At 26.0% G+C, this 20,725-nt stretch overlaps 1 protein-coding gene across 2 annotated transcripts in view; it reads right to left on the bottom strand.

Annotated features, from left to right (window-relative positions):
- LOC101241202 (mutS protein homolog 5) overlaps positions 1-20,474 on the bottom strand; it is a 69,652-nt gene extending 49,178 nt beyond the window's left edge. Inside the window, exons 1-5 of one of the 2 annotated variants that reach the window (XM_065801192.1) lie at positions 20,231-20,474; positions 11,688-11,811; positions 1,806-1,883; positions 1,666-1,725; positions 1,243-1,367 (exon numbers count right to left, since the gene is read on the bottom strand). In XM_065801192.1, coding sequence (XP_065657264.1) covers positions 1,243-1,367; positions 1,666-1,725; positions 1,806-1,883; positions 11,688-11,811; positions 20,231-20,452 — 609 coding nt within the window. In that variant the 5' untranslated portion in view covers positions 20,453-20,474. The remainder of the gene's footprint in view (positions 1-1,242; positions 1,368-1,665; positions 1,726-1,805; positions 1,884-11,687; positions 11,812-20,230) is intronic. The other variant, XM_065801193.1, reaches the window with a different exon arrangement.
- Between the last annotated feature and the right edge of the window lie 251 nt (positions 20,475-20,725).

Genomic DNA, 20,725 nt, shown 5'->3' with positions numbered 1-20,725 from the left:
GTCTTTTTCTACTTCATGTTGCCAATAATGGCTCAATTAACTGCCCAATGTATAAACTTGATTTTTATCAATTTAATCCCTAATAAAAAAATAGAATTTATATAAACAATGAATCAATAAATTTCGAATTACAAATTCAAGGTATCACATCCTGAGTTCTAAACAGTTTATTTGTACCCATTAATCAGGAAGGGGGCAAACAACCACCACCCCACCCCACCCCCACATAAACCAGTAGACAGGATGGAGGGATACCAATTTCCAATAATTTATCCAGTTTTTGATAATTGAAAAACAGGGTCATTTAAAAATGATGCCATTTTTGATGTGAACATATCAAGTTAAAAATGTTTGCCTTTTTTAATTATTTGGGCCTAAGGGTCTTACTTGCTGTTAATCATAAATCAGTATAAAGGGTTAAAAAATTTATGATCTCAAAATGACCTAAAACTTTTGAGGCATATATTTTTAAATAAATTTGAGTTCTAAACTGTAGCAAGTTGCTTATATTTTACCTATATATTGCAGACAATAGTAGCAAATCAAAAAATTAACTTGTAATGATTTTTTGATAAATCAAAAATTACTACAGTTAACTTCATTTATAATACTTTTTTAGTATTTTAAAAATTTTTTACAAAGTTGAAGAGGTTAAAATTTTTCTGATATTATGCAAGTTAAAAAACCACTATTTTAAAGACAGAACTTTCCAGGAAATTTTTATAAAAAATGAGAAACTTGTTGAAAATTAGAAAAAAGTTATTAGGCTTTAAAGTTGTCTATCTTTATCAATTCATAAATTAAGGGAAGCTACTGTGTAGCATTTATAAACCTATAATTTTTAAATTGTTGCATTTGGAAGTCTAAAACTTCAATTTAAACCTATCTAATTAATGCAGATAATGACATGTAAAAATCAATAAAAATAGAGATAGTGTCCCAAATTAAATTGGGTAAAATATAATAAACTAAACCGACTAAATATATTTAAAACTAATAGACAGGTATCCAATTGCAGAAGCAACATTAATCAACATTTTAAATTTGTTATTATAATTGTAAATCATAAAAGTTAGTATTACATAAAAGGAAATATTCCACTACCTTTTATGATAACAGTCGATTTATGTTTGTTGCATAATTTAAATACATGAAATGATCAACATAAATAAACTTAGTGCATATAGAAACTATGAATGATCTTGATTGAAATTTTAAAATTTGAGTTAAAATTATTCCTACCATACTTGTGTTATCAAAACTAAGAATTGAAGAAAAATATATTATTCTTTGATCATCATCAGAACTGCATGATAATCCGGATAGACCATTTATAGCAAGGATTCGTCTTTTGCACGATTCAAATGCTGTAAAGAAAAAATTTTACAATTTTTGCAAACCAGTTGGAAAATAAAACTTAAAAAAAATAACAAGGACCTAACCTAAGCATAAATCTACAAATCAAAATAGTGGTAATATATATTAAATTATATTAAATTGGTGTAAAACATGCTCAACTGGTGTAAAACATGTTATTAAAATTAGCATTAACACAAATATATTTTTTAAACTTTAACATAACTATTGGCATGCCTATTTATTCAATTTAATTTAATTTATAGAAAATTCATTAAACTTATAGCAAAGATGCATAGCAAACCTTACCAAAAAAATGGCTTGGTAAAATTTCTAATTTAAACTTTTCTTCATTTGAATGATCTTGTTCTAATAAGATAAAAACTTTATTGCTTAATATTTTTGTATTACCATTAAGTTAAAAAATTCAAGGAAAAAAATTTTATTACTGTTTTTTAAAAAATCTATAAAAGATTCTTTCTGTTTAGAGCTTGTCACAATAAGGCAGGGCTTGACTTGAGAAAGTACTATAATTTAAAAAATAAATAAACCAATGTATATAGAACAAACAAACAAGGTTTACAACATTTTTAAGATAACAATAAATATTATATTCATAACAAGGTACAAATGAAACAATTTTAAGATGAAAATAAACTTATAATTATAGTAACTTATTATGATGGCTAATAAACAACATTGAAATATTTCTAGAGCCTCAATAAATGGGAGGGTCAGAACACCATCTTAATAAATGGGAGGGTCAGAACACCATCTTAATAAATGGGAGGGTCAGAACACCATCTTAATAAATGGGAGGGTCAGAACACCATCTTAAAAAATGGGAGGGTCAGAACACCATCTTAAAAAATGGGAGGGTCAGAACACCATCTTAAAAAATGGGAGGGTCAGAACACCATCTTAATAAATGGGAGGGTCAGAACACCATCTCAAAAAATGGGAGGGTCAGTACACAAGAAAAAAATTTTGTTCAGCTAAGTAATTTTTATTTAAATGCTAAAACTTTATATGTTTTTATAGAGGTTTTTTAAAATGAATTCATTTAAAACACTTCTCCTTTCTTAAAATAAATTCACTTCATTTTAACTCTCCTTTCCTTTCAAATGAATAACACTTCTCCTTTCCTTTTAAAATCACTTCTTTAAAACACTTCTCTCTTCTTAAAATAAAAATAAATAAAAACTTAAACTGGTTCACACATGAGTCAACTGTGATGGGGAGAGTTGTGTATTAAAATGTCTATGTAATGAAAAAAAAAATCTTTTAAAAAAAAAAAATTGCTAAACCATCTTAAATTATTTGAAAAAAAGTAAAAGACGGTTCCTAATAAGACATTAATAAGTGGCCTTCTTCCCCTCTTATTCATTAGGCATCTAAGAGTGCAAAAAAAGTGCATTTTAAGATGATAAACAAAGAACTAACAAAACACATTTCAAAATTGTTAAATTTTAAAATGTGCTTTCACTAACTAAAAAATTTTCAAATTTAAAATTTTTAAATTATAAATTTTAAAATTATCATTTTACAAATGACTTTGTAAAATTATTTAAAAGTCAATAATTTAAAGGCCTTGGATATAAATATAAAAGTTTGTAATTATCCTAGATGTATTAACTATTTAAGTGACACCTCATTGTCTGTGTCATTTAATTGAAATCTTGTTTTCATTATGTGATGACTTGATTTCATTGTTATTTAAGTGACACCTTGTTTTCATAGTGGGGTGCATGTTTCAAATGAGAATAAGCTATGGGACCATGTTACAAAGGTAAAATGTATACTTATATATAATGTACTTCAGTTAAAATTTAGTTATGTTATTATGGTAAATATGGTTACTTTACATTTTTTTTTTTTAAATCTTCACTGCAAGAGCTGGTCCAAATATGTTTACAATGCATTTTTGCACCTTGTTTAAAAGAGAATACACTATAAAATTTAGAAATACACTTAAAATTTAGACCTGAATACTAGAGTTACCAGAGGAAGAAAATGATAATGTTTTATATGTGAAAATTTGCACCCATTTTCAAACATGGAAAAAATATTAGCCTTATGTTTGAATGTGTTTCAAAAAAACATGTTTATAAAGATGTTTCAAATAAACCTGCAAAAAGACTTATTTGTCAAGATTGTTTAATGTCCAAGTTGGACAAGGAATTCTACATCCATGTAGGAAAATAGAAAGACAAATAATTTTGACGACAATTACAAGTTCAAATCCTAAAGTTCTATCAAAGGTTTGAGTGTAAATGGATCAGAGAACATTTAAGCTAGGGAAGGTTATGATTCAAAGCAACTTGTTGTCTGAAAAGACTGAGGTTAAGAAACTTTTTATTTTTTTAGATAAGTTGAACAAACTTTAATTAAAACAACATTCTAGGTATGGTTTTAATGCTTATGAATATCTTTTTAATAACTTTCTTATGAGTTTAAATAAAAATTTGTTATGATTTTTAAGTAATTGCAATATGATTTAAGTTGCATAATTTCTGACAAATGAAGGATGGAAAACTGTGACACCTGTTTTAAATATCAAACTGACTGAGAACAACAAGCTGATTGGAAAACTATTCGTTGGTGATAAATTCTTATGTCAAAGATATAGAGCAGTTTTCTACAAGCTACAGAAATCAAAGGGCTACAATTCTTTTGAAGGTTCACATAGTTGAGCAACATATTATTAAATTCATCAACATTAAAGGTGGAGTCTTCAATAGGATAATTAATTTTAAATTTTATAAAAAAAATTTAATAATAGAAATTAAATACTTAATCTAAAACAATTGTTGAATTGTAAAACTTGCATAAGTTACAATAACTATTCATTTAATTGATTTAAATTTCTTTTGCACATTTTATATTCTGTACTTGTAAGTTACTGGACCAAACAATATCTCGAATTCATTCGTTAGGATTTCAATCAGTTTTAGCAAATAAAAGTTGTAAAGCACAATTTCAGTTTGCAATTTCTTTTCTGAAACTTTAAGTACATAAGCATGATTTTATGATGTTTGAGAAGATTCTCTAGTTCCTACATTTAAAAGGGTATGGTTCCTAAAAAGACTTTTGAATTTTTTTTGTGCTAAATTTAAACAATAATGGCTTACTTTATAAAACAGCCTGTCTTTTATGGTTTGTTAAACTTTAAAGGCTTTTTTTAAAGGCTTTAAACTTCATGTTCCCATTTTTAATCTGTTGCTCATTGTTGAAATATATATTGGTAACAATTGTGTTTACCAATTTCCTTCCCCCATTCTTCATGTTCTATATACATAAAACTGGTATCATTTGCTTGATATGTTTTAACCACAAGGATGCACTTTTTATATTATGGCAATACTTTGATAACAATTTCTTTACAAAATTATAAACCCATTACAAACATAATTAGCTAATGCTTTTGAAGGTTTTGTTAAACCACCACATGACAGAATTTCAAGATATTCTGTTGAGACTTGATTGAAACATTGTCAGACAGCACAGTTAGATTTAATTGCAACCTTTTTTGTGATATAACCAGCTACCATCAAGAGTCATGAGACAGCTTATTCTCCTAAATAAGATAGGTAATATAGATAATTTTAATAAATTTTTTTAAAAGTAAAACATTTCATCATTTTTAATGATTTTGAGCATATCAGATTGTCCCAATTATTGATATTGGCTTTAGTTAGGGATTTCATGCATAATATCTTTTCAGAGTTTTGAACTTGAACTGACGAAAAATGTTCCACCACTCATTTGACGATATTTACTGAAATGCCTTCCTAATGGATCAGTTTGAAACCTGCTAGTTAAAACATACTTATATCCTTCTGAAAATACATCTTCCATCAGACTTACAGTACCCTTCAGTCTTGTAATTAATGCATTAGTTGTTTGAACAGACAAAGTATATTTACTACATTTTTTAAATTGTAACTTTTTTTATTTATTAATCCATGTTGCATAATCTCGAAAAAACTGTGTTTTTTTATCACCTGGAATAGCTACATTACCAATCCTTTTATTTGTGTTAAACATTGCCTTTGAATTAGAAATAGTCCACCAAATACTATTAAGCTTAAGAAATCCAGCAGCTGCAGTTTTATTCAGAAAATAGCTGATGATTGCAAAAGAGGTAGGCTTCATAGAAAATATTTAAAGCTAAAGGCACACTTTGTTTGTTGTTTCCAGGATGTTGTTTCCAGTAGATAGGTTTGACGTTTGGGCAAATAAATTGAAAGCTTTTCTTAAAACAACAGGTAACAATTCATTTTTCTAATAAACATTATGTAATAAACTTCTTTGATGATACTATTCATGTTAAAGCAGGTGAGCTTTAACATGAATAACATCATCAAACTCAATGAAATTGAAAGGTGGAAATACAAACTGTTTCGAATTTAATATAATATTCCTATAATTTTTTAGTAAATGAACACTGCTATGTGAATTGTAAACCCGGTGTCCCATAAAAATAAAAAATGTCATTATCCTGTTCATTAAATTTTAAACATAAAATCTTGAATGCTGAAACAATTGTTGCATGACTGTCAGCTATTATAACTTGTACATTAAAAGATGCTTTATATAAAGTTTTTAATGCTTCTTCTATATGGGAACTAATCAAAGAACCAGCAATTTGAAACTCTGGAAAAGCCTTAATAATAAAGGGGATTGATTCTTTTAAGCTAACCACCATGAACACAACTATATTAGAATTAAAATTACCATCATCATCATCACCAATCAAACTTTCAATGTGATATTGGACACTTTTTTGTAAATAAATCTCACCAATTAAAACAACACAGTCAGCATTAACACTACCATTTTCCAAAAGTATTAATTATCCTGATATTGAATTTATGCCCCTTTTTAAAAGTGATTTTAAATAAAACAACAAAAGAAATGCAAATACTTTTAATAGCAAAGTATTAGAATAAATTATAGTACTAGCAAAGTATTGTAGCCTGTTTTGATATGCATTAGAGAAAATTACTTCATTTGTGTATATTGGATGTCCTTTTGGTTAATAAAGAGATAATTTATCTAATTCTGATAATATACTTTTTGATACCTTCTCTGCAAATTCATGCATATAAGAAACAAAATTAACAACCATATTGCAGGCATTGTTTTAAATAAAAAATTCTTATTGCATTAGCTTAACGCGATATTTGACATCATAAAATTCGCTTTATTTTTTTTTTTAAGACATTAACTTTTTTAAATTACTGCACTACTATTAATTACCGAAAAAATGAGTTAAATGTAATTTAACAGCTTTTTTATTATTACGATAAAGGAATGTTTATTTTCTTTCATTTTTTTTAATATTAAATATTTAAATTAAATTTTTTATTTTTAAATGTTTGATATTAACAAAATTCTTTCTTTTCTTGACATTTGCATAAATGAATTAAAATATGTTAAATTTTTAAGTTATTAAAATGATTATTTCTTAAATTTCTAATTGCAGTTTTGCAACTACAAATGATTTTTTATTTAAAAAAATTAGCAAGTAACAAATAAAAAAATTACCTTAATTTATTTCTTTATTTATTTAAAGTTTATTAGTTTATTATTAAAATTACATCGCTGAATATATCGTTTATTAAAAAATAATCACTTCAATTTAACTTTAAATTTCACAAGCGAAAAAATCAATCATTACAATAAAATAAAAACAAAATAAAAGTAAACTTTTAACTTTGAGTTTTTTTAAAACCTCAAATAAAAAAAATTTATTATTTAAATTTATTATTTAAATATCGCTTATATCAAACATAACTGTCATTCAAACTTTTAAAATAAATACATAAACATCATTCCAAAGTTGACATTTTTAAAATGAATTACTTCTCTTATCTTACTGCTTATAGTATAATTTAAAATCAAAAAATGATAAAAAGTTGCTTAACCGAAATTGCTTACTGCTTACGTAAAAATTGCTTGAGGTGTATGTCAATCACTCTATGCCTAATGCTTTAAAACAAGGCATGATACTGGTACTGGTTAATTTACAAACACTACCTTCTCAAAATCATTTAGGTAATAGAACTAAATACCTTTTCATATGTCTCTTTACATGTAAGTCATCATTAATTGTAATACTCTCCATGTTAGGAGTAACATCAAAAAATCATCAAAATCATCATCAAAAAAAATTTGAAGATATAACACACAGCACAACGAGTCCGCTGTAGAGTAAAAAAAAAATTTTGTAAAAATGAAAAAATGATTCCCACAATCCTTTAGGCACTATCCAGCTAAGAAAAGATGAAAGTTTCAAAAAAATTTGGATCGTCCAAAAAAAAACACGTTCTGAAATTTTACCTTATAAAATGGCTTAGAAAGGCCAAAAAAGTCAGTTTTTCTGGATTATCTCGAAAAGTAGCTGAAATATATATAACACAATGTATTACTAAGTTGAAGAGGAGTGAACGCTTTACATAGCGGTATATCTGAATTTTTTGTATGTTTCAAAACAGAGATGTCACTGTAATTTAAACAACAAGTTTATCAACTACATCATTAAGATATAAGAAACATAGAAATCAATTGTCAAAAATATTACAAAATTAGACCGGAATCCGATAACAAAACATCAATACACATCCATTTTAGGGCATTCTTCAACCGATTTTCTCCGGACAACTTATGCCGAGTCATTTCATTCGATAATTTACTGTGAAAACTTTCTATTCCTTCTTCAGATCCTCTTCATGCTCCGATAAACTTATTTTTGTGCACAAAATATCTGAGATGCATCACCATCATGTGAATTAAAGGGCTTGTCCCAAAAACCGCCAACCGTTTCAAGAATCCAGCATAATTTAAGGTTTCGTATTGAGTGCTGAATTTGTGATCTTTCAGAGAAGCGTAAGTATCCATTTCGGTCAAGCACTGAATGGGCAGAGCATTATAGTACGATGACGGTTTGTCGCAACATATAAAAGCAACAGTTGCTGTTACTCTTCCATTCCCTTTGTCAACAGAAAGCAAAACTTGCTTACTCTCTCGGTTGTTCAGCTCTAAGCGAGAAATTCTCTCCAATAAAACTTTGTCAACTTCGTCCAACATAAAACCTCCAGCTATATTCTCTTTAAAGCTAATCATTTGCTCAAGATCTTTCCTTGCTTTTTTGAGCATTCTGTTTGGCAAAATCGGCCTTTCAAACTTTTTTATAGCAAAAGAATTCACCTTTGCCATTCCCATGTTCGATAATTTTGCACTCCTTTTCAGGCCCAGCCCTTCTTCGGGTGAAACAGCAATATGAACTTCCCAAAATTTGTTTACGGCTTTTCGCTCAAAAGATTTGTCAATATGCGCATTGTTTAAAGCTTTGTTTCTGCTCTTTCGTTTCCGTCTCTTCAACTGATAGGTGTCCAAAGCTTGCTTTAACTGATTTGTCGAAAATGTCCTTAAGATGATTAAAATATCCTTAGGAGTTTTAGTAAGTAATTAATAATCCAAGTAAAAAACATAAAACAATAGAAATCAATAGAATAAAACATAAAACATAAAAGAACAACAAACACTGGTGCAAAAAAAATTCCGTAAACATGAAAAAATAATTCCCACAATCTATTAGCCACTATCCAGCTAAGAAAATGTGAAAGTTTCAAAACATTTGGATGATCCAAAAAAAAGTTATCACGTTATAACTCATTCTGAAATTTAACCTTATAAAATGGCTTAGAAAGGCCAAAAAAGACAGTTTTTCTGGATTATCAAGATTTAGACCATCAAGAGATTCCTGCTGAGATACGGTCTCTTGAAAAGATTACTTGATTTTTTTACGGTCTTGAAACGTACAAAAAATTCAGATATACCGTTTTGTAGAGCATTTTGTAGTTTTGTAATCTTCTCTGTTCTTTAGAATCCTAAAATTATTGAAGAAAATGATTATGATACAGATTGTTTATAAACATTTAACACTTAAATAATTCTTTTATTATTCACCAATTGAAGATTTGCTTCAACATTTCTGTGATTTGTAAAAAGTGTTTGTTCAAACGGTACGAAAAAATGTTTTTTTTCGTACCGTTTTTTAAAATAACCCATAAAAACATTTTTTTGGCCTTTCTAAGCCATTTTATAAGGTAAAATTTCAGAACATGATAACTTTTTTTTGGACGATCCAAATTTTTTGAAACTTTCACATTTTCTTAGCAGGATAATGCCTAAAAGATTGTGGGAATCATTTTTTCATTTTTACAAAAAATTTTTTTGTACCCGTTGTGCACGGTGATCAATTCTTTTAAATGAAAAACCTGCTAGACAAAAACTTTCATTAAGATCTATAATGCTTTCAATTGTATCACATTTTCAGAAATCATCTGTTTCATCTAGCAAAGGATGGTTATGTATGTGAACTGTGAGGCGAATATATAACCTTACATAAAGCTGAGATTGATTGAATTAGAGATGGGTTTGATAAGATTTTTTGGTTGGTAATAATTGTTAGTATAAGATTTACGGAAAAATTTCAATGTCATACATTTACCTGTTTTAAAATTTTATTTTCAAAATGATTGATACATATCAGAGTTTTCTGTGAGACTCCAATCAGCTCGGTTGACAAACTTAATTCCACAATTTCAAAGTTCTAAGTGATTGCTATCAGTAAAACTAAAGACACTTTTGTATGGCAGGTGGTCGCTGATACTGGAACATTCTTTAAACTTTTGCCAATCAAAAAACTAACAACAAAGCACTTTTTTGGCATCACAAAATAAACTATTGCTTATATTTAAAAAATATATGTAATTTAAACCATCTGAATATTGTTAAATTGGTTGATTTGTAAACTTCAAATTAATATTTATTTGCCTCACCAACTTTTTGTCTTCAAGGCAAAAAATTCGGCCAGTTATATAGTAGGCCATGTAAAAATTCAAAACTCATCCAAAGATGTCAAAAATCATAGAAAAAAAAACTCTCCTTTAAAAGTTATGACTATTCAAATTAATAAATACAAGGAGACCTAGTTCTAGTAAGGGGGAAATTAAGAGTCAAAATAAAGATTAACAAAATTTTAGGGTTTATAAAATTTTGGTCATTTTTATTTGACAAGTCATACTTATATAACACCAGTATCAACATACTAAAATTTCAGATATGCCACATGCCTCTTAGTTACCTATCATAAACAGCAAAATTCCTTGGTATTTACCTAAAATATTTGATTTCTCCTGTGGCTCTTGGTTGAAACAACTTTTTTAAACATTTTTGGATTGAACGAGAAATTTTTTGAAGATAAAGAAAAAAAAAACTAGGGATGTGTAGCAAGGTTTTAGAGCATGCTCCTATCCACTGCAATATATAAAATATATTAAACTTTATATCAAGAACAAAAAAAGCTGAAACAACTTTGAGGAAAACTTAAAGCAAAATTCAAAACTCATTAAACATTTGTTGTTAATTGGAAAAAAAAGAAATCCAAATGAAGCTGATAACATTGGAAAGAATTTAACAATCATGCAAAAACAAACCTCTATTTTAGCACCTATGCAAACTGTTTATAAAAAAAAAAAAAATTATTTTATAGACAAATTTTTTAATATTTTGAATTTTTGAAATAATATTTGTAATAAAATAATAAAATAGATTTGAATGAAGATATTTAAAGATTTAAACTTTAAAGTATTTTAATAAATTTTTTTTATAAGACGAGTGATTTTTTATTAAATAAATAAAGAAAGAACAGTTTAAAAAAAGAATAAAAATAACTTCTTTTTTTTTAATTCTGACTCACTCCGAACAAGGCTGCAAGCAACCACTTTTAAGTTGGGAGTTACTAGAAAACAAAGAATATAGTTAAAAAGCAAGGAAACAGTTGACAAAAGACTTTAAAAGGTTGTCAGGAAGGTCATTAATGTTGATAAGAATTAAAACAGGACCAAGGATAGAACGTTGAGGTATACCAGAAGTTACTGGAAATAAAAAAAAGTGTTAGCTTTTAAGGATGACTTTAATAAAGAGTTTAGAAAGAAATGTTTTGATAATCTCAAAAACTTAACCAGATACACAAAATAAAGCAAGCTTATGGAAAAAGACTAGCATGCCAAACTTTATCTAAAGCTTTAAAAATGTCAAAAGCAATAGCCCTAGCCTTGCCACCTACATCAACTAAATAATAAAATCTTTCAGTCACAACAGTTAGCAATTCAGCCATAGAACGAGAAAATTATTCAAAAACAATTCTAGGTTTATTAAAACTTTGTCTATATTGAGATGTTATATTAGAAATATATTATTTCTATTATTATTATTATATATTATTTTTATTTTATATAAAAAACATAAACAAAACCTACGATTGTGAAGAAAAAGCAGGTCTTGTGTTTCAATAACATCAGGAATCATATAAATTATTGAAGTAGCTGAACTATAATAAGCTGCTCCTAACCGACTTCCAATCATTATAACAGATAAGAAAATCTAAATTGACAATTTCTCTTTATCATTTGATATTATTATACATTATTAGAAAAAAATAATACTAGAACAAACTATTATTTTATTCTCATTGAAATTATTCCATACCAAATGTTGTGATTGACTGTCTATATATATATGAATATATATATATATATATATATATATATATATATATATATATATATATATATATTCATATATATATATGAATATATATATATATATATATATATATATATATATATATATATATATATATATATATATATATATATATATATATTAGTGTTTCACAGGAAAGTGTGCATCAGTGTTTCCCATGTATCAGTGTTTCACAGGAAGGCATGCGATCGCACATCATTATACGACCAGGCAAATCACATTTAGCTTTGATAATTTGACTGAGGCTATTTCAAAAAACATTTTAAAAACGTGCTAAATGAAAAATATTCTGAACCTTAGGTATAATCTATACCTTATGTTTGTACCTATACCCAATCTATACCTAAATAATCTATACCTAACGTGAAATAAATTACATCAAAACATCTTAACAAACATTTTTATACTAGCAAAACGCTTTAAAATAAAGTAACAATTTACTGATAATGATTTTTTTTTAAAGTATAATTGACAGTTGTAAATAATTTTTTTAATTTATATTATATAAATTATTTATGTATGGATTTTTTATAAAAAACTTTATTAAAAAATAAAAATAAATTTTGTTTTTATAAACAATGACATTCTACGACAAAAAATTTTAACGAATTTTAATAAGATTAATTAAAGTTAATACGTTTAAAAAGATAACAAAAATTTTGTTGAAAAAAAAATACAAATTTTTTGAAAGCCATTACAACTAAATAAGTTTGATCTTTAATCCTTTTATATTATCAAAACGCTTTTTAACAAAGTAACAAAACACTTCTAATGAATCTTTATATAAAGTATTAATAATAAACTGTTTTTTTTAACTTGAATAATAATGTAATTTTCATGATAATGTTAATCTTTTGAAACAAACTAAAATAAAAAGTACAAATGCTAAAATAAAGAATGAAATGGTCCTTTAATGTGTTATTATTTGTGTATAATGCATAAAATGGTATAATTTACTTGTTTACATTTACATGGAAAACGATATTTTTAAATTAGTAAAAAAAAACACTATAATTTAAATTAGGCTTGAGTATTTTTTAAACAATCACTAAAAGTAAATTGTCCTTTTTATTTAACTTTTAAGGGTTTCTGATAATAATATGTAAACATTAATAAAGATAAAAAATTATTCCAAATGTAATTAAAAACATGATTTAAATAAACTAAGCCTTTTAGTTAGTTAAGTTTTGCTTTAGTTGGGTTATATACATATAATTTTTTGTGTTTTTGCTTTAGTTAAGTGTTACTTTTATTTTCTTTTTCGTTAAGACTTTTTTTTTTAAATAAAGTTTTTTTAGATAAGTTTAAGTAAGTTTTTTTAGCGCATTTTTAAATATTAAAAACATGTCAAAAGCCATGGTAAAATCGCCAAAACAAAGTATTTTTTGCGTGGTCATGTAATTGCGTGCGATCACAAGCATATATATGACCACATATTTTTTGTGTGGTCTTCCTGTGAAACGCCAATATATAGCGGGTGTTTTTGTTTTTAATTTTGTATTCAATGGCTGATGATTGCAGTAAAGGCATGAAACTCAAGGTACTATAGAAAAAGTTGTTTTTTCTTCATTTATATATATATAAATATATATACATATATATTTATATATATATATATATATATATATATTTATTTAAAATCTTATACAAATTTGGACAAGCGAATTAGGATTTTAAGAAGATTTAAAAAAAAAAAATCTACGGTCTGGGTTTTTTCGCTTCAAACATTTATATTTTATGATACCGCAAAACTTATCATTTTATTTTTTCCGTCTTTACATGATTCACAGACCTGATCGTTTAACGGAAATATGTAGTAGTCAACTAAATATCATACAGACACTATAGTATTTTAAAATTGCCTTTGCTACACCGAGTAATTAACAAAGACATTTAAGGGGCAGATCGATATTTTTCAATTTACAAATATACATTAAATATCTACGTAAATTTTGAATTTGTAAATTAAAAAAAAATTAATTATTGTAATTATTGTAAACATTGGTTAATAAACAATAATATTATAATATTATTTAATTATTTTCTTTTATTTTTACGCAAATATAACATACAATACGTTTCATTGCAAGTTTTATTTTTGATTTTTTTTTGTTGTTATTTTCGGTTTACTTTCCCAGCCAACTTATTTTACCGAAATTATTAATAAATCTTTTAATATAAAAACGTTATTAACTTATTTTATATTATAATATTTATTAATACGCAAATTTTATTTGTAACTTTCCTAACTTAAGATAAAAAGCAAGAATGTAAACAAAGAGTTTTTGAATAACAAAAATAAATTAAAAAAATAATTTATTAAACGTATTGAACAACTTTAACTGGAGAACAACTGACATCAATTAAAAATTAAAAACTTTTTTTTTTCAACTTTTAAATGAATGATCTTGCTTGTTAATGACGACACTTTTTTTTTCACATTAAAAAATCGATCTTAATTCTTAATTGATAAACTTAATTCATTTCCTTGTCGTGCGTATTAATTGCGTTTTTTACTAGTCTAGCGCAACAATTTAATCAATCAATTCAATCAATCAATTCATATATTCTGAAATAGTTGTTACATTCACGGAAGTTTACAAATAGTACATGTACTAATCTTAAGTAAAAACCTTGTAAATAAAAGCTACTAAATATATTGTTAATGCTAATAGTAATAATCGTCCATAATTAACAGAACGATGATTTAAGACTGCAAGATTCAGATTATCAGTTGATCGAAGATAGTATCAGTTATTTGCATTTTTTTGAAAGAAATTGTTTAAGGTAAGAGGTAGGTTTTTGTGTTGGTGGTTCCAGACAAACTGGCAATTCAAGAATTGAACAAGGTCACATAGTTTAAGGATCCTTAAGATCCTTAAACTATGTGACTTGTAAGTAAGATGAAGCACATTAGGATTGGATTTGTAATTCTGAAAATGTATTATTTTTAAAGCTTTGTTTTCAAGATGAGATATCCTTAAAACTTCTTGCTGTTGAGATTGTCCCCATAATTGACAAGCATATCGTATATGCGAGCCAAAAATGGCATGATATATGTTTAATAATGTTTTCAGACTGACATAATGGCAAACTTTAGCCAGCATTCCATTTGATCTGCTCAATTTTAAGGCTAAGTCTTTGAGGTGGGATACAAACGATAGGTTGGAATTATAAAATCAATTATAATTCCAAGATTTTGATTGAGTTTAAAGGAATGATTTTCTGGCCACTTAATCTAAAGTTTAAATTTTTATTGATTTTTGTTTTTTTAGATTTGAATATGAACAGTTCAGTTTTGCTACAGTTGAGGGAAAGCTTATTTGAGCGAAGCCACTGAATTAAATTGGCAAGATCATGATTAATGTATTTGTTAATTTTTTTTTAAGAATTGTTGATAATGAGCAAGTTAGTATCATCAGAAAAGTGGATTTAAATCTAAGACTGATTTAATTTTTTTTTTACCACGATCTTAAAAATCTTTGGGAATTTTAAACCAATTGGGAAACCGCATTATACGCGGAGCCATCAGGCTGGCTAACACCCTGACAATGTATATGAATATGTGTGTGAAAAATATTACTAAATATTATTCAATAATGAAACTTTATTTGTTCTTTAAAAAAAATTAGCTCATTTTTATTGCAATTGTTTTTTTGGTTTTCCTTCCTAAACTTCTTTTTTTTTTTTACTCAAAGTTAAATTTTAAATAAACGACTGCATTAAAAATTTACACAAAACATAAGTTAAACTGTTTTTTTTATAACGCAAGTTAAATCGCAGTGATTATTTTTCAATAAACGATATATACAGCAATATAATTTAATAATGATAAATTAAGGTAACTTTTTTATTGGTTACTTGCTAATTTTTTTCAAATAAATAATCATTTGTAGTTGCAAAGCCGCAATTAAAAATTTAAGAAAACATCATTATAAACTCAAAAATTTAACATATGCATTTATGAAAATGTCGAGATAAGAAAAAAATTAATTAATATCAAACATTTTTTAAAATGCAATATTAAATTTAATTATTTAATGTTAAGAAAAAAAATCAAAAGAAAACATTCTTTTATAGTAATAAAAAAAAGCCGTTAAATAACATTTAACTTTATTCATTAACAAATCTTTTCATTTTTAAAATCGGTTAATATTGCTTGTGGGTTTGTTATTCTTTTTTTTAATAATATACTTTTTCCTTTTTATAAATACATTTTTTCATTTTTAAAATTGGCTAAGATTGCTTGTGGGTTTGTATTTTTACTTTTTTAAATCTTTTAAAAATACTTTTATTTTTTCTAATTTTGTTTAATACTAGTATATCATAACTCTTTGTAAAGACTTAAAAATAGAAAATAAAATATAGCAAAAACATTTGCTCAAAAGTATAATCTTTTTTGTACTAAAAAATAGAAAATAAACTTTTTAATTTAAATTTATTAGTTCAGTAAATTTATTAGTTCAGTAAACCTTGTGCTGACCTGTCAATCTGAACTTATTAATTCAGATTGACAGATCTGCACAAGATTTATATAGAAAGATTCCTGTCAATCTTTAGAATACTCAACTATTAAATTTAAATTACAAAGTTTATTTTCTACTTTTTAGTACAAAAAAGATTATATTTTTGAGCAAATGTTTTTGCCGCAATTAATTTAGTAGCTGATTTCTATATAAAAGGTTAGTTTATTGTGACAAAGAAACTTGAGGAAGAGTTCATATCAAGTGAAAAAAAAGATTATAAAAAGTTAATGTCTTTAAAAAATAAAAAAATAAAGAGAATTTTATGACGTCAAATATCACATTAAGCTAAACTTGTTTCTCCGCGCAGCGACCTTGTTCGTCAAGGTTCGTGTTTCGGAGATATAGAGTTGAGAGGTTATAACCACAATTAAGTAGCCTTCTCGTCTGTAGTGGCTTTAGCAGCCTTGAGGAGGTGAATGAAAAAAATAAATATCAGGGATGTACCCCTGTTATATATAAGAAATAAAAAACAAAAGAGATTCAGTGTTAATAATTATTCAACTGCCCATTCACAGGATTCAAAATGCAACTACAAAGTTTAAAAAATGATACAATAGCATTGTAATATGAAAGAAAATACAATTTTAAAACTCATTTTAAATTGAGAAAAAACATGCTTTAAAATGCAACAACAATGTTTTAAAAAACAATACAGTCATACATTGAATTATCAATTCCCCGGTTGGCTTCTTTTAAGTTTGGTAAAATTATTTAACGCACCATAGTGTAATCATTATTAAACAAAGCCTATACTACTTTAAATGCTTTCTAAAGTTTTCTTTTAAATGATCTCAAGGAATAAAAACTTCATAGATTAAAATATGGTTTTATTAATAAACACACTTTTGTAAGTAACAAACTGTCTGTTGTCCTGCCAGGCTACTGCCAGACTTTTTTTTTTTAAATCTTTTTAACATTTTTTAATATTTTCATAATTCAAAATTATGAAAGTGTTAAAAAGTGTTTAGAGACCTGATGGTGTAAAGGACCATCAATAATTGACACCAAGCGCTGCAATGTGTTGAGAAAATCGCACATTTTATGCAATCTTTGAATTACAAAAATCCTGACACTTTTAATTTACGCTTTACATTCAGTAACATAGACTTATGACATAACATGTTGCTTTACTTTTAATAACATTATTACACACAAAAAAAATGTATTTTTAGGTTAGTGATGTTTTTAAAAGAAAAAATAAATATTCCAATGTTTCAAATTTTTCCTCATAGTGTAGTACCATAGCTGTCTCATTTTCTGAAAAAAAGTCAATTAGTTACAGCCTAAGTGTACATACATGAACTGACTTAAATAGGTAAAACATACAGAGAGTGTACATACATTGACTGAATTAAATAGGTAAAACATAATGCTACTATATAAATAGGTAATGCATAATGTTAAATCCTAACATAACACCATTATTCAAACATGGAGATAAATCGGATCCATCAATTTATTGACCAGTATCACTTACTTCAGTTATAAGCAAAGAAATGGAACATATCTTAAAAGCTACATTTACGCTGCATTTAGAAAAAAACAATCTTTTGACTAAGGAAAAGCACGGATTTTCTAAAAAAAAAATGTTGTACAAACCTTATAGAATTTATGGATCTAATAATTCAGGCAATGGAAGATAATTTACCAGTAAAATCATTTTCCTAGATATGAAAAAAGCTTTTGATTTCGTGCCTCACAATAGCGTTTTAAACTAAAAAGATATGGATTTAACTATAATGACCTAATGACATAATCCAACTTAACAAAATTGTAAAAATAATAGATAATTCAACATTGGAATACCTACCTGATTTAATAGTTTCAAATACGAGAGGTCACAACTTTTGATGAGTTTCATAGACAACGTACATTGTCATTGTACATGTACACAGTTATTATTAAATAGATAAATAAAAAATAAATAATAGGTTCCTAATCTATTACTTCCAAACTTTGATATATGCCACTACTCATATTTATTATTTTCACAAACAAGACATAATTAAAAACTTTTTCAAGAAGAATACTACATCTACATTTGTGAGAAGCCATCTTGGAAAAAATTAAACACTGTATATGTGTATCAGTCGATTTAAGGCAATGATTTTGTAATCAAAATATTCAACCATTTTATCACAGCTTGATGTTTGTCTTATAAGATGTATTTTGTTGTGTTATTTGTTAAAATTTGATATGAACAGATATTTTATAAAAAGTAAATTTCATTTTTGTGTTGTTCTTTCTATAGTTATCACTGTTAATATTGAATTTACTAATATGAAAATCTTCGTTGTTGATCAGATATAAGCTTGATATTGAAGTTAAGTTGAGTTTTTTTTAAATCTATCTCTTAAAAAGAACTTTTCTATGTTCATGCCAAATTTCATAGAAAACAATTAAATAGCAAACACCTAACTTTTTGTAGCAGAATATGTATCTTAGTTGAGATATTTTAAAGAAAGCAAAATATTGTGCAAATAATAACAAAGTTTCATAATAAAACTACCGTTAGCTGAATCTGACATTTTAAAATTGGTCACAGTTTTATTAAGCAATACTTGTAACAAAATTTTGTTACTTAAATGAGCATATCTTTTTGTAGAATTGTTATTTTGTTATAAAATTTTTACTAAATGCGATACTGAATTTAGCCTCTTTCAAATGATAAATAATAATAATAATAGTTTGAAATTTTTACACACATACTTTCATACTGCAAGCTGAAATTTTGTATTTTAAATGTATAGAGTTTCTCGATAAGAATGATTTCTGATTGGCTAATCATTATGTAACAATAAGCAGACAAAAAATCACACAAAAAGCTCTATTTATTATGAAAATCCCATTCTACCACAGAGAAAGTGTTAAAATAAATTTTTTGGGTGGATTTTTTTTGTTTAGTAGCAATTCTAAGTTTACTGTTACTTTTGTTTTAAGAGTTATTGCTCAACTTTACATGTAATTAATCTGAAAATTAGCATTAGATGAGGAATCAGGATATGATATTTATTCAACACATTAAAGAAATATCCTTTATTTTTATTGAAAAGGTTTTAATAGAAGTACACACTATAAAGTACAATTTGAAAGAGAGATATAATGCATCTTTTACAATTCCTGAGAAATGAAACCATTGCAGTTTCATACCCTTAAAAGTAAAAAGAGTTTCATTTGATGTTTGCACTTGAATGGATAAGAATTTTCAAGTTATGCACCAGGGAGATATGTATATATGTAGGAGATATGTAGCCAGGGAGATATGTAATCTTTTAAAAAATAAAAGAGCAATTTTATTTTGACTTTAAGGAAGGCAAAAAAAATTATTCTCATCTTTATAAGTTATCCCAATTTTGTAAAACCTTAAAAGATGAACCATGGTTTGTTCAACTCAAGTAAAGCTATGCTGTGAAAAAAATCTTTATCTTTCAATGCAAAAATACAAATAAAGCATCATTCTTTCATATATGATTAATAATTATCATTCATTAATATTCTAAGTGAAAAACATTTCAAAACAAAAGGTCCTAAATTTATTCAAGTATTTTATATTTAACAAAGATAAAAAAAGTAAAAATTTATCTTGGTATATTATTTTTTACAAAAACTGCATTCCAAGTTAACCATCTAGATTTGTAAACAAAAATAAAAAATTTACTATATGTTTAGTAATATTTGCAATATTCCTCTAAATAAAACAAAACAACTAAAGGTCATAAAATCTACTATACTTGTTCAAGTGCATCATCTAAATCAATTCTTTCATGAGTGTAATCCACACAATCATTATCTACCATCATATTGTTGTTATTTCTACAGAATGGCGAAGTTAACTCACACCTTTGAAAACTACTTGGAGAATTAGAAAATTGGTTTCCAACTAAACTAGTTCCTGTAACATCTTCGTTTTGAGAGTTTCTTGTATTTAAATTACAATCATTTTTGACCTCCATATTTTAAATTTAAGTTAAATCTAAATTTATTGGAATGTAAGTCAGTAATAAGTTACTTTAATGAAGTTACCTACTAAAAAATCAAGGGTTTTGGAAAGAAATAATAATTATTGGCTTTAAAACTTTACTTATAAACATATCAATTGGATAGACCTAAGTTACATTAGGTCTATCCAACTGATATTGTAATAGTTTATAAGTAAAGTTTTTTATAAATATCGTAATATTTAATGACTTTTTTGAAGCCATTGTAATAACTTGATGATTTCCGAA

The sequence above is a fragment of the Hydra vulgaris genome, chromosome 07 (assembly GCF_038396675.1).
Source record: "Hydra vulgaris chromosome 07, alternate assembly HydraT2T_AEP".
Classification (NCBI taxonomy): Eukaryota; Metazoa; Cnidaria; class Hydrozoa; order Anthoathecata; family Hydridae; genus Hydra; species Hydra vulgaris.
This window is presented reverse-complemented; position numbering and strand designations above follow the sequence as displayed.